General features: G+C 39.9%; 1 protein-coding gene across 1 annotated transcript in view; it reads right to left on the reverse strand.

Moving 5' to 3' along the window:
• Window positions 1-16,052, reverse strand: part of LOC139751519 (uncharacterized) — a 302,420-nt gene that overhangs the window by 83,873 nt on the left and 202,495 nt on the right. The window contains exons 19-20 of the mRNA XM_071667018.1: window positions 15,430-15,587; window positions 5,952-6,120 (exon numbers count right to left, since the gene is read on the reverse strand). Coding sequence (XP_071523119.1) covers window positions 5,952-6,120; window positions 15,430-15,587 — 327 coding nt within the window. The remainder of the gene's footprint in view (window positions 1-5,951; window positions 6,121-15,429; window positions 15,588-16,052) is intronic.

The following is a 16,052-nucleotide window of genomic DNA, read 5'->3' on the forward strand; positions in this document are numbered from 1 at the left end:
CTCTCTAACACACCTGTCTCTTTTTCTACTTACTGCACCAACATTCATGGATTTTCTAGCATCCTTTTCTCTGTTAAACATCATTTGTGTAGTACCTCTTATATCTTATTTTTCTCTGTGACCCAACTGTCTAATGATGTTCTCTCTAGCCCCTTTCACATATACAACTATACTCCAAACACAATATTGGTTCAAAGGTGGTGTTAGTGCTTATGCAAGCATCAACACACCTGTGGTATGCCTTACATTCCTCGAGTCCATAAACTTTGATGTTATCTGGCTCAAGGAATGTCTCCTAGCCCTCAGTGATTTACTCTGTTTTGCCTACTGCTGTCTTAATTGTACAAATTTTATAACTTTGACTATCTAAACTCCTACCAGGAGGCCATGACATCCTGCTATCCTCAAGCTGAGATTCTTTACTTATGAGATTTCAACATTCATCCTACGAAATGACTAAACTGCTCTCATATGGATGATGACGGGATAGAAGCCATTATGTTCTCCATTGTTTATGATCTAGAGCAATTTCCCTGAGTAAATTACTGACTCTCATGCAGTGATAATTCTGTTTCTACCAGATTCATAACAGATGTTCTTGTTGTGGCACTGGAAGCATATATCTCCTCTTCCTCCAGAATTACCACTTCTCCTAATCCATGGTTCAACAGTTCCTGTTCTTAGGCCATTCAGACAGGGGATCAGGCTTATCGAGCTTTGAAAAACTCTAGTTCCTCTGATTTCCATTTAGTATCTGTCACTACCTGTAATCATTGCAAGTACATTATCCATGAGGCAAAGCATTCCTTTATTCAAAGGCAGCGTGTTAACCTCTCCTCTTTATCCAGTGATAAGTCTTCCTGGCCTTTAGCTAAAGCCATTGCCACCAACTTCTGTCACTCTATCTTTCCTTCACTTTTCCTTCACTATAGCTGTCTCTCCATAGACAGAGCAGCTCTCTTTGGTTCTTGTTTCTCCTCTTCTCTCCCTTGGATGACTGTAACATTCTTTCATCCATTGAAGTTCCTCTTACTAATCCGATGCCCCTCCTTTAATCTCTTTTTGAGCTATCTGAAAAATGCTTCTCTATCTAGTCACAAACAAGGCTTACGGACCTGATTGCATCCATCCCTATGGACTGAAAGGGCGTGCCTTTGAAACTGTACCTATGCTTGCTCATCTGTTCCACTTCTGCTTTAAAACCAGAACTTTTCTCTATTCCTGAAAGCATATGTTGGTACAATCCATTCCTAAGAAGCGTTGCTATTCTAACCCCTCTAACTATTGTCCTGATGCTCTGGCATCTACCATTTCCATTTGAATCTTTCCTCAGTTCCCACATCCTGAGACATCTTGAATCTCAGTCTTCTTTCTGATCACCAGTATGACTTATGTAAGGTGACAGCCACTAGTGATAATCTTACTAATGTATGGACATCATCCCTGAAAGATTCTGGGGTATCTAATCTCCAATGCAGATGCCCTTGATATATCCAAAGCCTTCGACAGGGTGTGGGATCAGGGTCTCATCCGTAAGCTCTCCTCTTTTAGCTTCCTGCCCTCACTTTGTTCCATAGATCCAATTTCCTCACCAGCTGATCTATCTCTGTAGTTGATGATGGATCAGCCTCCCCCTCCCCTCTTTCTTCATCAGCAGCATTGTCCCTCAACGTTTTATTCTGTCCCCAACACTTCTTTTTATTTATTCTGTCCCCGACACTTCTTTTTATCAACAGTTTCCTTTCTTCTACACATAACTAAATGCACTCATATACTGACTCAACTCAGCATTCCTTCAGATCCTTCAAAGCTGTTCCTTCTTTATCACTCAATCTTCATCTCATCTTGCCATAACTTTCTCAATAAACTCAGGCTTGGACAGGATTTCTTAATTGGCTGGACAAAATCTGATTAAGTTTATTGCCTCCAAGACCCAGTAACTGCCCATCTCTCTATCAAAAATTCCTCAAAACTTTTCTCTCTCCATTTTCTATGGTTCTGTAATTCCACCTCCTGACTCAGTGAATATATGTGGCATTACTGTAACAGCCACACTCTCTTTAGAGACCTCACATTACAGAAATAACTAAGTCTGGTTCTAAGAAACTAAGTCCTTTTTAAATGTTGAAATTTCTTTTCTTTTAAACAGCCACTCTGTCTATACTAAGGCCAGATCCATCCTTGTACTGGTAACTGCTCTCAAATCTAGTGGGGTTCTAGTTCTGCATCCTTATTTATAAGACAGAGTTAAGTTGAAAGTGGTCCAACTTATCGAGTGTCCCAGGCTAACTTCAAAACCTGACCATATTACACTGTGCCACAATGTTGGTTCACTTCCCTCTTTTACAGGTATTACTTTAGTTTTTGTTCTCAAAAGCAGGTTGCTTGTGTGTCTCCACAATCAGCTAGACCATGCAATACTCAGCAAGCTGCTGTGTCACATGATTATTGTGAGGCCATTGGCACCTCAAAAGTGGGTTGTTCTGACAAACATTTCTTTCCCTACACCTGAAAGCTTTGGAACTCTCTACCCTCTCATGTCTTTCCCAATAACTATGACCTGGTACTTTTTATAAGACAGGTTTTTCACTTCCTCCAAAAATGTGTACATAGTTTTCCTTGTATGTTCTTTTTCCCTCTCATGAACCACTTTATATTTCAATGAAGGTCTGGCATTAATATGGACTTCTGTCTATGACTGAAGCCTCCAATGAGGAAAAAAAAGCCCCAGTGCAGCCATTTGTTAAATTATTGGGAAGCTTTTTTCCCATTCAAACTTTCCTATCAAGCCTCCATGACAGTACACTTTCTCCATATTACATCAAGCTCTATCTACTCCTGCCATCATTTGAGCCACAGGAAGAAGTGGATGAGAAGGTGTTTCTACCTGTTTCTACCAAAATTTAGAATAAGGCTACAGATAACTTTATCATGGGCCTTCAGGTTTCCTGTTATTTGTCATTCCGAAACACTTTCCATGTAAACCCATCACTAAATGGGATTAATCTCTTAACAGAATATCAATTGGCTACAAATGAAGGGCCACACTTACAAAGAAAATGCACAGTCAAATTCTATCTGCCTAAAATGATGAATCAGAAAACAGAAGCTGCCTTGTGCACTGCATATTTTAGCTGTGTCAGACTAACAGCTATGTAAATTAAAGCACTGCTTTGCTGATAACCAGGGTCAAAGACTGTTAGCATCACACCAAAATAGATCTATTCATTAAAGTGTGCTTCAGAATCATTACAGGATGTGTAGAAAAAACAAAATTTTTTTAATTGCTAGAGTAATGGTGAATGTGTGCTAAACAAACAAAAATAAAGATTCTAAACATGAAACTACTAAGTGCATAAAAACTACCTGTTTTGAATCAACACAATTACAATGCCAGACAAAATCTAATAAAAAACAAAGGGAATATGGTTACATTAAAAGCTACATAATGAAACAGGATTTAACTTATATGGGTGCAATGTGGATGATGGAAGCAGTGGAAAAGATTAGTGAAATAAAACCTGATCCAGTGTAGAGTTAAAGTATCCCTAAACAACTAATTTAGTTAGCTAATGACTTAATATGAACTTTCATACCAGACAATATAGCTAACCACTTACTATTAATCCTTTATCATTCTAAAATAATAGGTAATAAAAAGAGTGTGGCTGAGAGAGCAGAAGAGGGTGTGTTGAAATGGTTTGGACACATGGAGAGAATGAGCGAGGAAAGACTGACAAAAAGGATATATGTGTCTGAGGTGGAGGGAACAAGGAGAAGTGGGAGACCAAACTGGAGGTGGAAAGATGGAGTGAAAAAGATTTTGAGCAATTGGGGCCTGAACATACAGGAGGGTGAAAGGCATGCAAGGAATAGAGTGAATTGGAAGGATGTGGTATATTGAGATCGACGTGCTGTCAATGGACTCAACCAGGTTATGTAAAACGTCTCGGGTAAACCATGGAAAGGTCTGTGGGGCCTGGATGTGGCAAGGGAGCTGTGGTTTTGGTGCATTACACATAACAGCTAGAGACTGAATGAGTGAATGTGGCCTTTTTTTTTTTTTGCCTTTTCCTGGTGCTACCTCACTGTAGGGGTGTGTGTGTGTGTGTGTGTGTGTGGGGGGGGATCTTCTGTGTGGTGGGGTAGCAATGGGAATGGATGAAGGCAGCAAGTATAAATATATACTTGCTGGGCATGTGAAGTGTCTGGGGTAAACCATGGAAAGTTCTGTGGGGCCTGGATGTGGAAAGGGAGCTGTGGTTTCGGTGCATTATTACATGACAGCTAGAGACTGAGTGTGAATGAATGGGGCCTTTGTTGTCTTTTCCTAGCACTACCTTGCACACATGAGGGGGGAGGGGTATGTTATTTCATGTGTGGCGGGGTGGCGATGGGAATGAATAAAGGCAGACAGTATGAATTATGTACATATGTATATGTCTGTGTGTGTATATATATGTATACGTTGAGATGTATAGGTATGTATATTTGCGTATGTGGACATGTATGTATATACACGTGTATGCGGGTGGGTTGGGCCATTCTTTCATCTGTTTCCTTGCGCTACCTCGCTAACGTGGGAGACAGCGACAAAGCAAAAATAAATAAATACATATGTGTCTGTGTATGCATATGTTTGTATACGTTGATATGTATATGTATATGTGCATGTATAGGCGTTCATGTATATACATGTGTATATGAGTGGTTGGGCCATTCTTCGCCTCTTTCCTTGCACTACCTCGCTGACACGGGAAACAGCGCTCAAGTATGAAAAAAATTCCAAATGCATTAGTTACATTATATAAACATGCTGGAGACTAAAGCAAAGTCATAAAAATATGAATTGTACACAGTAAGTATGAAAAATGGATGAAAAATATTACAACTGATTAAGGCGTAACTAGTCTTGTCCAGTCAAAAACTTAAGTTTAACCCCTTAACAAGAAACTATGGTCTCCTTCCAAACCTTCAAATTCACGGCTTTTAAGCTGTTAAAAGACATGTATCATCCTTACAATTTCAAAGATATTTATAAAACATTGAAAATAAAAATAAAATTTCAAACATATCTGTCCACTACTTACACCCTTGTAATGTGTAAAAGTTTTTTACGTTGTAGCAGAAAGGGCTAAAAGGCACAGGAGTAAGGCCTGAGTGTCAGTATATTCTATGTTTTATCAACAGAAAAAATTCATTACTGATTATTATTGTTTTTCATATGTAATGAATCTTTTCTTATTATAATAAATGTAATTCACTAATAACTTTTGCTTAAAAGGAAAATGATAAAAGTTTGTGAAATTACCAGCCACACCACTAAGATGCAGTACTGTCAAGACCAAGAATGTATGAGCAACACTGTCTCTACTATTGCTAGGAACATCTCTTGGCAACTTCTCTTGGTTAACTTCAATGCTAAACATTGTCCAAAAGATCACTCTCCCACAATCCTAAGAAATATCAACATCGTCGAGTAATTCAGAATTATCTAGAGCTTGGTATCCAAAATCAATCTAAAAGCTGTACATTTTCCTTCCTAAAAAAGAAATCACAAAAATTTGCTGTCACGGGTATGGCAGGGGGATTACTTACTATGGGGAAAAATTTTCATGCACTAGCTTGGGGCACAGCCTTGAAATAGAGGTGCAAAACTTAGCGCATTAGCATTTGTCTAAAGGATCACCCAGGCCACATAAATATCCATCTTGTGATGTCGTGAAGTTAAAATACCTCTGAATTACTGAACTTTTGACATTTCAAAATTAAGTCTTACTCTTCCTTTATGAGTGAAAAATACTGTGCGATATCATAATTATGCAGTTGTTAGCTATTCATTATTTCTCTCCTGAATCTTAATTTCATTTCATTTATTTACCTTTTTTGTATCTCGGTACATGATATGATATCTGCCAATTTATGTGAAAACAAAATTTTGAGCTACTCACCCACATAGCCAAATTGGCCAGGATCACCAGGGGAACCCTTTCGACCAGGTAGTCCTTGGGTGCCAGGAGGACCTACAAGTGTTCCTCCATGTGGTCCTGGAATACCAATATCACCTGGTTCACCACGTTCTCCAGTAACTCCTGGTAAACCCATCATTCCCATTGTACCCTGTTTGTGATAAAGCACATGTCAGAAGACTCAATTTACTAATATTCGTATGCAATAACCAAATTTTTTGATATAACGAGAGCTGAACTCTTCATTTACACATCACAGCTTTACATGTCATAAAATTTAACACTTATTTCATGAAGCACCTTCAAAATGATTTTTGAAAACATATTTTTTCTAACTTTGCACCCTAATTATACTGAATTTGTGTACACATCTTGATCTTCACCACTTTAATCAGCAATAAAATGTAATAACATTCTGTCATCAGTTAGTTTCTGATACTCGAATCCCTCTCCAAACTCTTCTCTAGGGGTGGCCAGAGTAGAAAAGTCTTCAGGTTGATCTTTCCAAACACACTGCTTAGGCAAGCTTTATCCACTTCACACCTTCCTGGGTCCTCTTTAAAACATATTATTTCACTTTCCCCTTCCATAATGCCATTTGTTGTCACCTTACTCCATGTCATTATACCTAACTCATACATTTTCCTTACCTACCTACCTAGCACAAGGAAACAGACGAAAGAATGGCTCAACCCACCCACATACACATGTATATACATATACGTCCACACCTGCACACATACATACCTATACATTACAACGTATGCATATATATACATACTTATTTTATTCATTATACTTTGTCGCTGTCACCCGTGTTAGCAAGGTATCGCAAGGAAACAGACGAAACAATAGCCCAACCCACCCACATACACAGGTATAACACACATGTCCACACACACACACATATACATACCTATACATCTCAACATATACATATATATATATATATATATATATATATATATTTTTTTCTTTTAAACTATTCGCCATTTCCCGCGTTAGCGAGGTAGCATTAAGAACAGAGGACTGGGCCTTTGAGGGAATACCCTCACCTGGCCCAATTCTCTGTTCCTTCTTTTGGAAAAAAAAAAAAACGAGAGGGGAGGATTTCCAGCCCCCCGCTCCCTCCCCTTTTAGTCGCCTTCTACGACACGCAGGGAATACGTGGGAAGTATTCTTAATCCCCTATCCCCAGGGATCATATATATATATATATATTATATATATATATTTTTTTTTTCATACTATTCGCTATTTCCCGCGATATATATATATATATATATATATATATATATATATATATATATATATATATATATATATATATATATATATTGATTGAGAGGGTGAAGGCATGTACAGAGCATCAGATTGGGGAAGAGCAGTGTGGTTTCAGAAGTGGTAGAGGATGTGTGGATCAGGTGTTTGCTTTGAAGAATGTATGTGAGAAATACTTAGAAAAGCAAATGGTTTTGTATGTAGCATTTATGGATCTGGAGAAGGCATATGATAGAGTTGATAGAGATGCTCTGTGGAAGGTATTAAGAATATATGGTGTGGGAGGCAAGTTGTTAGAAGCAGTGAAAAGTTTTTATCGAGGATGTAAGGCATGTGTACGTGTAGGAAGAGAGGAAAGTGATTGGTTCTCAGTGAATGTAGGTTTGCGGCAGGGGTGTGTGATGTCTCCATGGTTGTTTAATTTGTTTATGGATGGGGTTGTTAGGGAGGTAAATGCAAGAGTCTTGGAAAGAGGGGCAAGTATGAAGTCTGTTGGGGATGAGAGAGCTTGGGAAGTGAGTCAGTTGTTGTTCGCTGATGATACAGCGCTGGTGGCGGATTCATGTGAGAAACTGCAGAAGCTGGTGACGGAGTTTGGTAAAGTGTGTGGAAGAAGAAAGTTAAGAGTAAATGTGAATAAGAGCAAGGTTATTAGGTACAGTAGGGTTGAGGGTCAAGTCAATTGGGAGGTGAGTTTGAATGGAGAAAAACTGGAGGAAGTGAAGTGTTTTAGATATCTGGGAGTGGATCTGTCAGCGGATGGAACCATGGAAGCGGAAGTGGATCATAGGGTGGGGGAGGGGGCGAAAATTTTGGGAGCCTTGAAAAATGTGTGGAAGTCGAGAACACTATCTCGGAAAGCAAAAATGGGTATGTTTGAAGGAATAGTGGTTCCAACAATGTTGTATGGTTGCGAGGCGTGGGCTATGGATAGAGTTGTGCGCAGGAGGATGGATGTGCTGGAAATGAGATGTTTGAGGACAATGTGTGGTGTGAGGTGGTTTGATCGAGTAAGTAACGTAAGGGTAAGAGAGATGTGTGGAAATATAAAGAGCATGGTTGAGAGAGCAGAAGAGGGTGTTTTGAAATGGTTTGGGCACATGGAGAGAATGAGTGAGGAAAGATTGACCAAGAGGATATATGTGTCGGAGGTGGAGGGAACGAGGAGAAGAGGGAGACCAAATTGGAGGTGGAAAGATGGAGTGAAAAGGATTTTGTGTGATCGGGGCCTGAACATGCAGGAGGGTGAAAGGAGGGCAAGGAATAGAGTGAATTGGAGCGATGTGGTATACAGGGGTTGACGTGCTGTCAGTGGATTGAATCAAGGCATGTGAAGCGTCCGGGGTAAACCATGGAAAGCTGTGTAGGTATGTATATTTGCGTGTGTGGACGTGTGTATGTACATGTGTATGGGGGGGGTTGGGCCATTTCTTTCGTCTGTTTCCTTGCGCTACCTCGCAACCGTGGGAGACAGCGACGAGGTATAAAAAAAAAAAAAAAATATATATATATATATATATATATATATATATATACATATGGTAAATTATATGGGAGGGTATTTATTGAGAGGGTGAAGGCATGTACAGAGCATCAGATTGGGGAAGAGCAGTGTGGTTTCAGAAGTGGTAGAGGATGTGTGGATCAGGTGTTTGCTTTGAAGAATGTATGTGAGAAATACTTAGAAAAGCAAATGGATTTGTATGTAGCATTTATGGATCTGGAGAAGGCATATGATAGAGTTGATAGAGATGCTCTGTGGAAGGTATTAAGAATATATGGTGTGGGAGGAAAGTTGTTAGAAGCAGTGAAAAGTTTTTATCGAGGATGTAAGGCATGTGTACGTGTAGGAAGAGAGGAAAGTGATTGGTTCTCAGTGAATGTAGGTTTGCGGCAGGGGTGTGTGATGTCTCCATGGTTGTTTAATTTGTTTATGGATGGGGTTGTTAGGGAGGTAAATGCAAGAGTTTTGGAAAGAGGGGCAAGTATGAAGTCTGTTGGGGATGAGAGAGCTTGGGAAGTGAGTCAGTTGTTGTTTGCTGATGATACAGCGCTGGTGGCTGATTCATGGGAGAAACTGCAGAAGCTGGTGACTGAGTTTGGAAAAGTGTGTGGAAGAAGAAAGTTAAGAGTAAATGTGAATAAGAGCAAGGTTATTAGGTACAGTAGGGTTGAGGGTCAAGTCAATTGGGAGGTGAGTTTGAATGGAGAAAAACTGGAGGAAGTGAAGTGTTTTAGATATCTGGGAGTGGATCTGGCAGCGGATGGAACCATGGAAGTGGAAGTGGATCATAGGGTGGGGGAGGGGGCGAAAATCCTGGGGGCCTTGAAGAATGTGTGGAAGTCGAGAACATTATCTTGGAAAGCAAAAATGGGTGTGTTTGAAGGAATAGTGGTTCCAACAATGTTGTATGGTTGCGAGGCGAGGGCTATGGATAGAGTTGTGCACAGGAGGATGGATGTGCTGGAAATGAGATGTTTGAGGACAATGTGTGGTGTGAGGTGGTTTGATCGAGTGAGTAACGTAAGGGTAAGAGAGATGTGTGGAAATAAAAAGAGCGTGGTTGAGAGAGCAGAAGAGGGTGTTTTGAAGTGGTTTGGGCACATGGAGAGGATGAGTGAGGAAAGATTGACCAAGAGGATATATGTGTTGGAGGTGGAGGGAACAAGGAGAAGAGGGAGACCAAATTGGAGGTGGAAAGATGGAGTGAAAAAGATTTTCTGTGATCGGGGCCTGAACATGCAGGAGGGTGAAAGGAGGGCAAGGAATAGAGTGAATTGGAGCGATGTGGTATACCGGGGTTGACGTGCTGTCAGTGGATTGAAGCAGGGCATGTGAAGCGTCTGGGGTAAACCATGGAAAGCTGTGTAGGTATGTATATTTGCGTGTGTGGACGTATGTATATACATGTGTATGGGGGGGGGTTGGGCCATTTCTTTCGTCTGTTTCCTTGCGCTACCTCGCAAACGCGGGAGACAGCGACAAAGTATAATAATAAAAAACAAAATATATATATATTTATATATATATATATATATATATATATATATATATATATATATATATATATATATATATATATATATATATATATATATATATATACACACACAGCCATATAAATATATACACATGTACATAATTCATACTGTCTGCCGTTATTCATTCCCGTCGCCACCCTGCCACACATGAATATATATACATACACAGATATATACACATATACACATATACACAATTCACACTTGCCTTTATTCATTCCCCTCGCCACCCCACCACACATGAAATGATGCCCCCCTCCCCCCCACCCATCCAAGAGGCAGTGCTAGGAAAGACAACAAACCCCACATTCGTTCATACTCAGTCTCTAGCTGCCATGTATAATGCACCGAAACCACAGCTCCCTTTCCACATCCAGGCCCCACAAAACTTTCCATGGTTTACCCCAGGTGCTTCACATACCTTAGTTCAATCCACTGACAGCATGTCCACCCTAGTATACCACATCGTTCCAATTCACTCTATTCCTTGCACGTCTTTCACCCTCCTGCATGTTCAGGCCCCGATTGCTCAAAATCTTTTTCACCCCATCCGTCCACCTCCAATTTGGTCTCACACTTCTCATTCCCTCCACCTCTGACACATATATTCTCTTTGTCAATCTTTCCTCACTCATTCTCTCCATTTGACCAAACCATTTCAACACACTCTTTTCTGCTCTCTCAACCGCACTCTTTTTATTACCACACATCTCTCTTACCCTTTCATTACTTACTCAATCAAACCTCCTCACACCACATATTGTCCACAAACATCTCATTTCCAGCACATCCACCCTCCTCCACACAACCCTATCTATAGCCCACGCCTCACAACCATATAACATTGTTGGAACCACTATTCCTTCAAACATACCCATTTTTGTTTTCCGAGATAATGTTCTCGCCTTCCACACATTCTTCAACGCTCCCAGAACTTTCGCCCCCTCCCCACTCTATGACTCACTTCAACTTCCATGGTTCCATCCGCTGCCAAAGCCACTCCCAGATATCTAAAACTCTTCACTTCCTCCAGTTTTTCTCAATGCAAACTCACCTCCCAACTGACTTGTCCCTGAGTCCTGCTGAACCTAATAACCTTGCTCTTATTCACATTTACTCTCAGCTTCCTTCTTTCACACACTTTACCAAACTCAGTCACCAGCTTCTGCAGTTTCTCACCCGTATCAGCCACCAGTGCTGTATCATCAGCGAACAGCAACTGACTCACTTCCCAAGCCCTCTCATCCACAGCAGACTGCATACTTGCCCCTCTTTCCAAAACTCTTGCATTCACCTCCCTAACAACCCCATCCATAAACAAATTAAACAACCATGGAGACATCTCGCACCCCTGCCGCAAACCAACATTTACTGAGAGCCAATCACTTTCCTCTCTTCCTACTCGTACATATGCCTTAAATCCTCGATAAAAACTTTTCACTGCTTCTAGCAACTTGCCTCCCTCCCACACCATATACATATACTCTTAATACCTTCCACAGAGCATCTCTATCAACTCTATCATATGCCTTCTCCAGATCCAGAAATGCTACAAACAAATCCATTTGTTTTTCTAAGTATTTCTCACTCACATTCTTCAAAGCAAACATCTGATCCACACATCCTCACCACTTCTGAAACCACACTGCTCTTCCTCAATCTGATGCTCTGTACATGCCTTAACCCTCTCAACCAATACCCTCACATATAATTTCCCAGGAATGCTCAACAGACTTATACCTCTGTAATTTGAACACTCACCTTTATCCCTTTTGCCTCTGTACAATGGCCCTATACATGCATTCTGCCAATCCTCAGGCACTTCACCATGAGCCATACATACATTAAATATCCTCACCAACCAGTCAACAACACAGTCACCCCCTTTTTTAATAAATTCCAGTGCATTACTATCCAAACCTGCCACCTTGCTGGCTTTCACATATATATATACTACTAAATATAACTTTTGATAAACATTTACTAAAATTATAGCACAAATTGAACCTCTATGATACACCAACTTAAACTTACTTCATTACTCTGTAATATAAAGCTTTGGCATTTTTATACAGTCCTACTTCTTTTAAACATGAAAAAAAGAAAAAAAGTAATACAGGCTGTACCTCTCTAATCCAGCACTCTGTGGACCAGTAACTCCCATAGTCTGTAACGTTTTGAATATGCCATGATTAGTTTGTCAATCTGCCACCAGAGCAGTTCTGTCAGCAGCGCTAAGGTGCCAAAATCTGTTTACACTGCAGTGAGCTAATTAACAGTCCTGTTAAGTTCATATATTCAGTTTTTTGCTGAAAATGAAAGCCAGAAAATTTTCAAGTTTCAGAAAACTTTGAAAGGAGCCAGGAGTACAGAATTAGACAGTGCACTTATGAAGTGGTTTAAGCTCCCATGTAATGAAGGTGCAAGCATTTCTGGGGAGTTGCTTATCAAGCAGGCCAAAGTTTTCCACAGAGAACTAAAGCTAGACTATGACTGTGAATATTTGCAAGGATGATTACACAAGTTTAAGTGGAGACATGGAATTTCAGTACATAGTGTGTATGGTGAGAAGCGTAGTGCTGACAAGAAAGCTTGTAGTGTATTTATTTATTTATTATACTTTGTCGCTGTCTCCCGCGTTTGCGAGGTAGCGCAAGGAAACAGACGAAAGAAATGGCCCAACCCCCCCCCATACACATGTATATACATATGTCCACACACGCAAATATACATACCTACACAGCTTTCCATGGTTTACCCCAGACGCTTCACATGCCTTGATTCAATCCACTGACAGCACGTCAACCCCGGTATACCACATCGCTCCAATTCACTCTATTCCTTGCCCTCCTTTCACCCTCCTGCATGTTCAGGCCCCGATCACACAAAATCTTTTTCACTCCATCTTTCCACCTCCAATTTGGTCTCCCTCTTCTCCTCGTTCCCTCCACCTCCGACACATATATCCTCTTGGTCAATCTTTCCTCACTCATTCTCTCCATGTGCCCAAACCACTTCAAAACACCCTCTTCTGCTCTCTCAACCACGCTCTTTTTATTTCCAAACATCTCTCTTACCCTTACGTTACTCACTCGATCAAACCACCTCACACCACACATTGTCCTCAAACATCTCATTTCCAGCACATCCATCCTCCTGCGGTCATATTAAAAGAATTGATAAAAACCCCAATTCTCTTAAATAACCAACAGCAATATGTACAGGGTGAGAGAGAGCTGCCTGGCTAAGACTAACACAGCATGGCATGGCTGCCTTGACAATAACAATAAAACAACAATAATAACAAGAGTTGACCAAAGCCAAGTAACAATCTATGGTTGTTCGTTACATTAACTACTCGTCACAAAGCGGCGACAAAGTTTATGGATGAATTTGCACGACTAGTGGCAGCAGAAAACTTAGCCCCAGAACAAATCTGCCCTTTACTGGTGTCATATGCCACGAAAAACCCTTGCCCAAGATATGGAAGAGTCTCCATCTGGGGGTACTTCCGATGTAATCTGATGTAACAATAAAAACCTTGTTTGGAAGCATTAATGGTTGTTTAATTTCCTGTTTTAAGCTTTGTCCTACCTTTGATAACACAGCAATATGTATGTGGAATGAGCTGGCAAGACTAGGGGTTGGGCATATGTTTATATAGGGGGTTTCTCTATAGATCAAGTTCTGTTTTCCAGCATTCTTTGCAGTCCGGCAATGGCCAGGTCCCAAGGTTGCTGATTAAAGAGGTACAACCTGTAGTGGTAGAAAGATAGAGCAGAGATGGATGATAAGGAGATTTAGTTTGTTTCCAATCACATTTTATCAAACTTTACATAAATTTCTCACAGAGAAACAACACTGGTTGTGAATAAGATGAATAACATTTGCATACTTTATCCACTTTTAGATACACTATAAACTTTACAATATCTTGTACACAACACTTTTATACACATTTGCAACACTGTCTGATTGGCAAAGACCATAAAACTGCAATAAAACATCATGTTTCAGTAAGATGAAGTGGGAGAAGGATGTGGCAAAGCATGGTATCAGTGAGTCTGGTGAAATCTTTCTTCATGCTGTGATATGAGGGGTGGACATGGAGGTCTCATTTGTTTGTTTCATATCACTTTTTGTCCCTTCTTAAACTAATTTTCTACACAAGCATAGCATCAATGGTGAATAAGATGAATATTACCTATATTAAGCTACAATTTTACTAGGATACACTTTTATGAAGTTTTCATTTAGTTTTCAGGTATTTCATACTAACACCATGAAAGCCAGTGATACACAACAAATCTAAATATGTTTCCATAGTGGTAACCAACAAGCTTTCAGGGAATATCCAAGATATTCAAGGGTTACAAACTTCTAATCCCCTTACTACTGGTGAGGTTACTGTCCCTTATACTTCACCAACCACCCATTCAGTAGCAACAGCTATAGCTCATTCCATGTATGCTCCCCTCCAATCAGCTGTCACAATTTGGTGATGATGTCACTGTCTTGCCAGCAATTTGCCCACATGGGTTGACCACCTCATAATACTTCAGAATAAAGACATCATTTCGTGATTAATGTCATTTATGAGAAACACATTTCAAAAAACAAGAATGCATGTAGGGGAAACAACACATGGATAATTTACTTGTGGGACACCATTCTGGGTGAAAGCAGTTTTTCAATCTTTCACACTCACTTTTCTGTCCAGAGTTGCTTTGTCCAACAAGCTATGAAAACATAACAAAATGAAGATGGAGAGTCAGGGGAAAATTTCTTAACAAAGACAAAAGGTGATGATAAACATATCTTAAGATTATCCTGTTGCACATTAGCAATCCTCCACCTTGCAGGAGGTAAGCCCCATGCCTGCAAGATTGATCCTCACCACACCAAAGTACTGATTGTCAGGAGCATTAAGGAATGTCTAAGATTTCTGTAAAACTTCTCCAGGAGCATTCAAAGACTTCTGTAAACCTTTTTCAAATGAAGTCCCCTCAGAAAGGTTAGTACGAAAGTATCTTTCTCACATCAAGGCCCTGAGATTTGGGCAAGGTTGAGACAAAAACAAGCAATAAACCAAAAACATTCCACTAAGGGACCAAAAACTGACTGTGATCTTTATTACCTTTTGTCCATTTCTTCCAGGTGCACCTGAAACACCAGGAGGACCAACTGGTCCCATAAGACCTTTGGGACCTTGGTAGCTGATGCCAGCCAATCCAGGTGGACCTCTTCTTCCTATTATTCCAGGGAAACCACGTTGTCCTATATCACCTTGAACACCTGATGCAATGTGAAAGAATACATATGATAACAGGAAAATCATGTAAAAAAAAAAAATACTCATACATCACAAGTAGTAAAGCAAGAAAGACAACACAAATTTTCCACTTTTGCTGACAACAAACACTACTTTAATGGTCAAACATTTCAGACTTGAATGTGTACAAATCTAACTTAACAGAAAGCATGCATATTATCATCTTTATCATCATATAAAAAGAATCCCCTCTATTTTGAAGTGAGAAATTCTTCAGTGAAATTGTATACTGCTATCACCAAAGATGATTTTTCACTTAAGGTATAACCACAAGCAGGCCAAGACTGATAGTGCCAAAACATACTAGTGACTATATTCAAATACAATAATTTCATGTATACCATTTGTTTCAAAATGTTATGTGGAAGTATTGATTAAGAAATGTAAGATATGAAGAAAGTAAATCCATTTCTTAACTGAAAGTACAA

This window comes from Panulirus ornatus, chromosome 11 (genome assembly GCF_036320965.1).
Source record: "Panulirus ornatus isolate Po-2019 chromosome 11, ASM3632096v1, whole genome shotgun sequence".
NCBI lineage: Eukaryota > Metazoa > Arthropoda > Malacostraca > Decapoda > Palinuridae > Panulirus > Panulirus ornatus.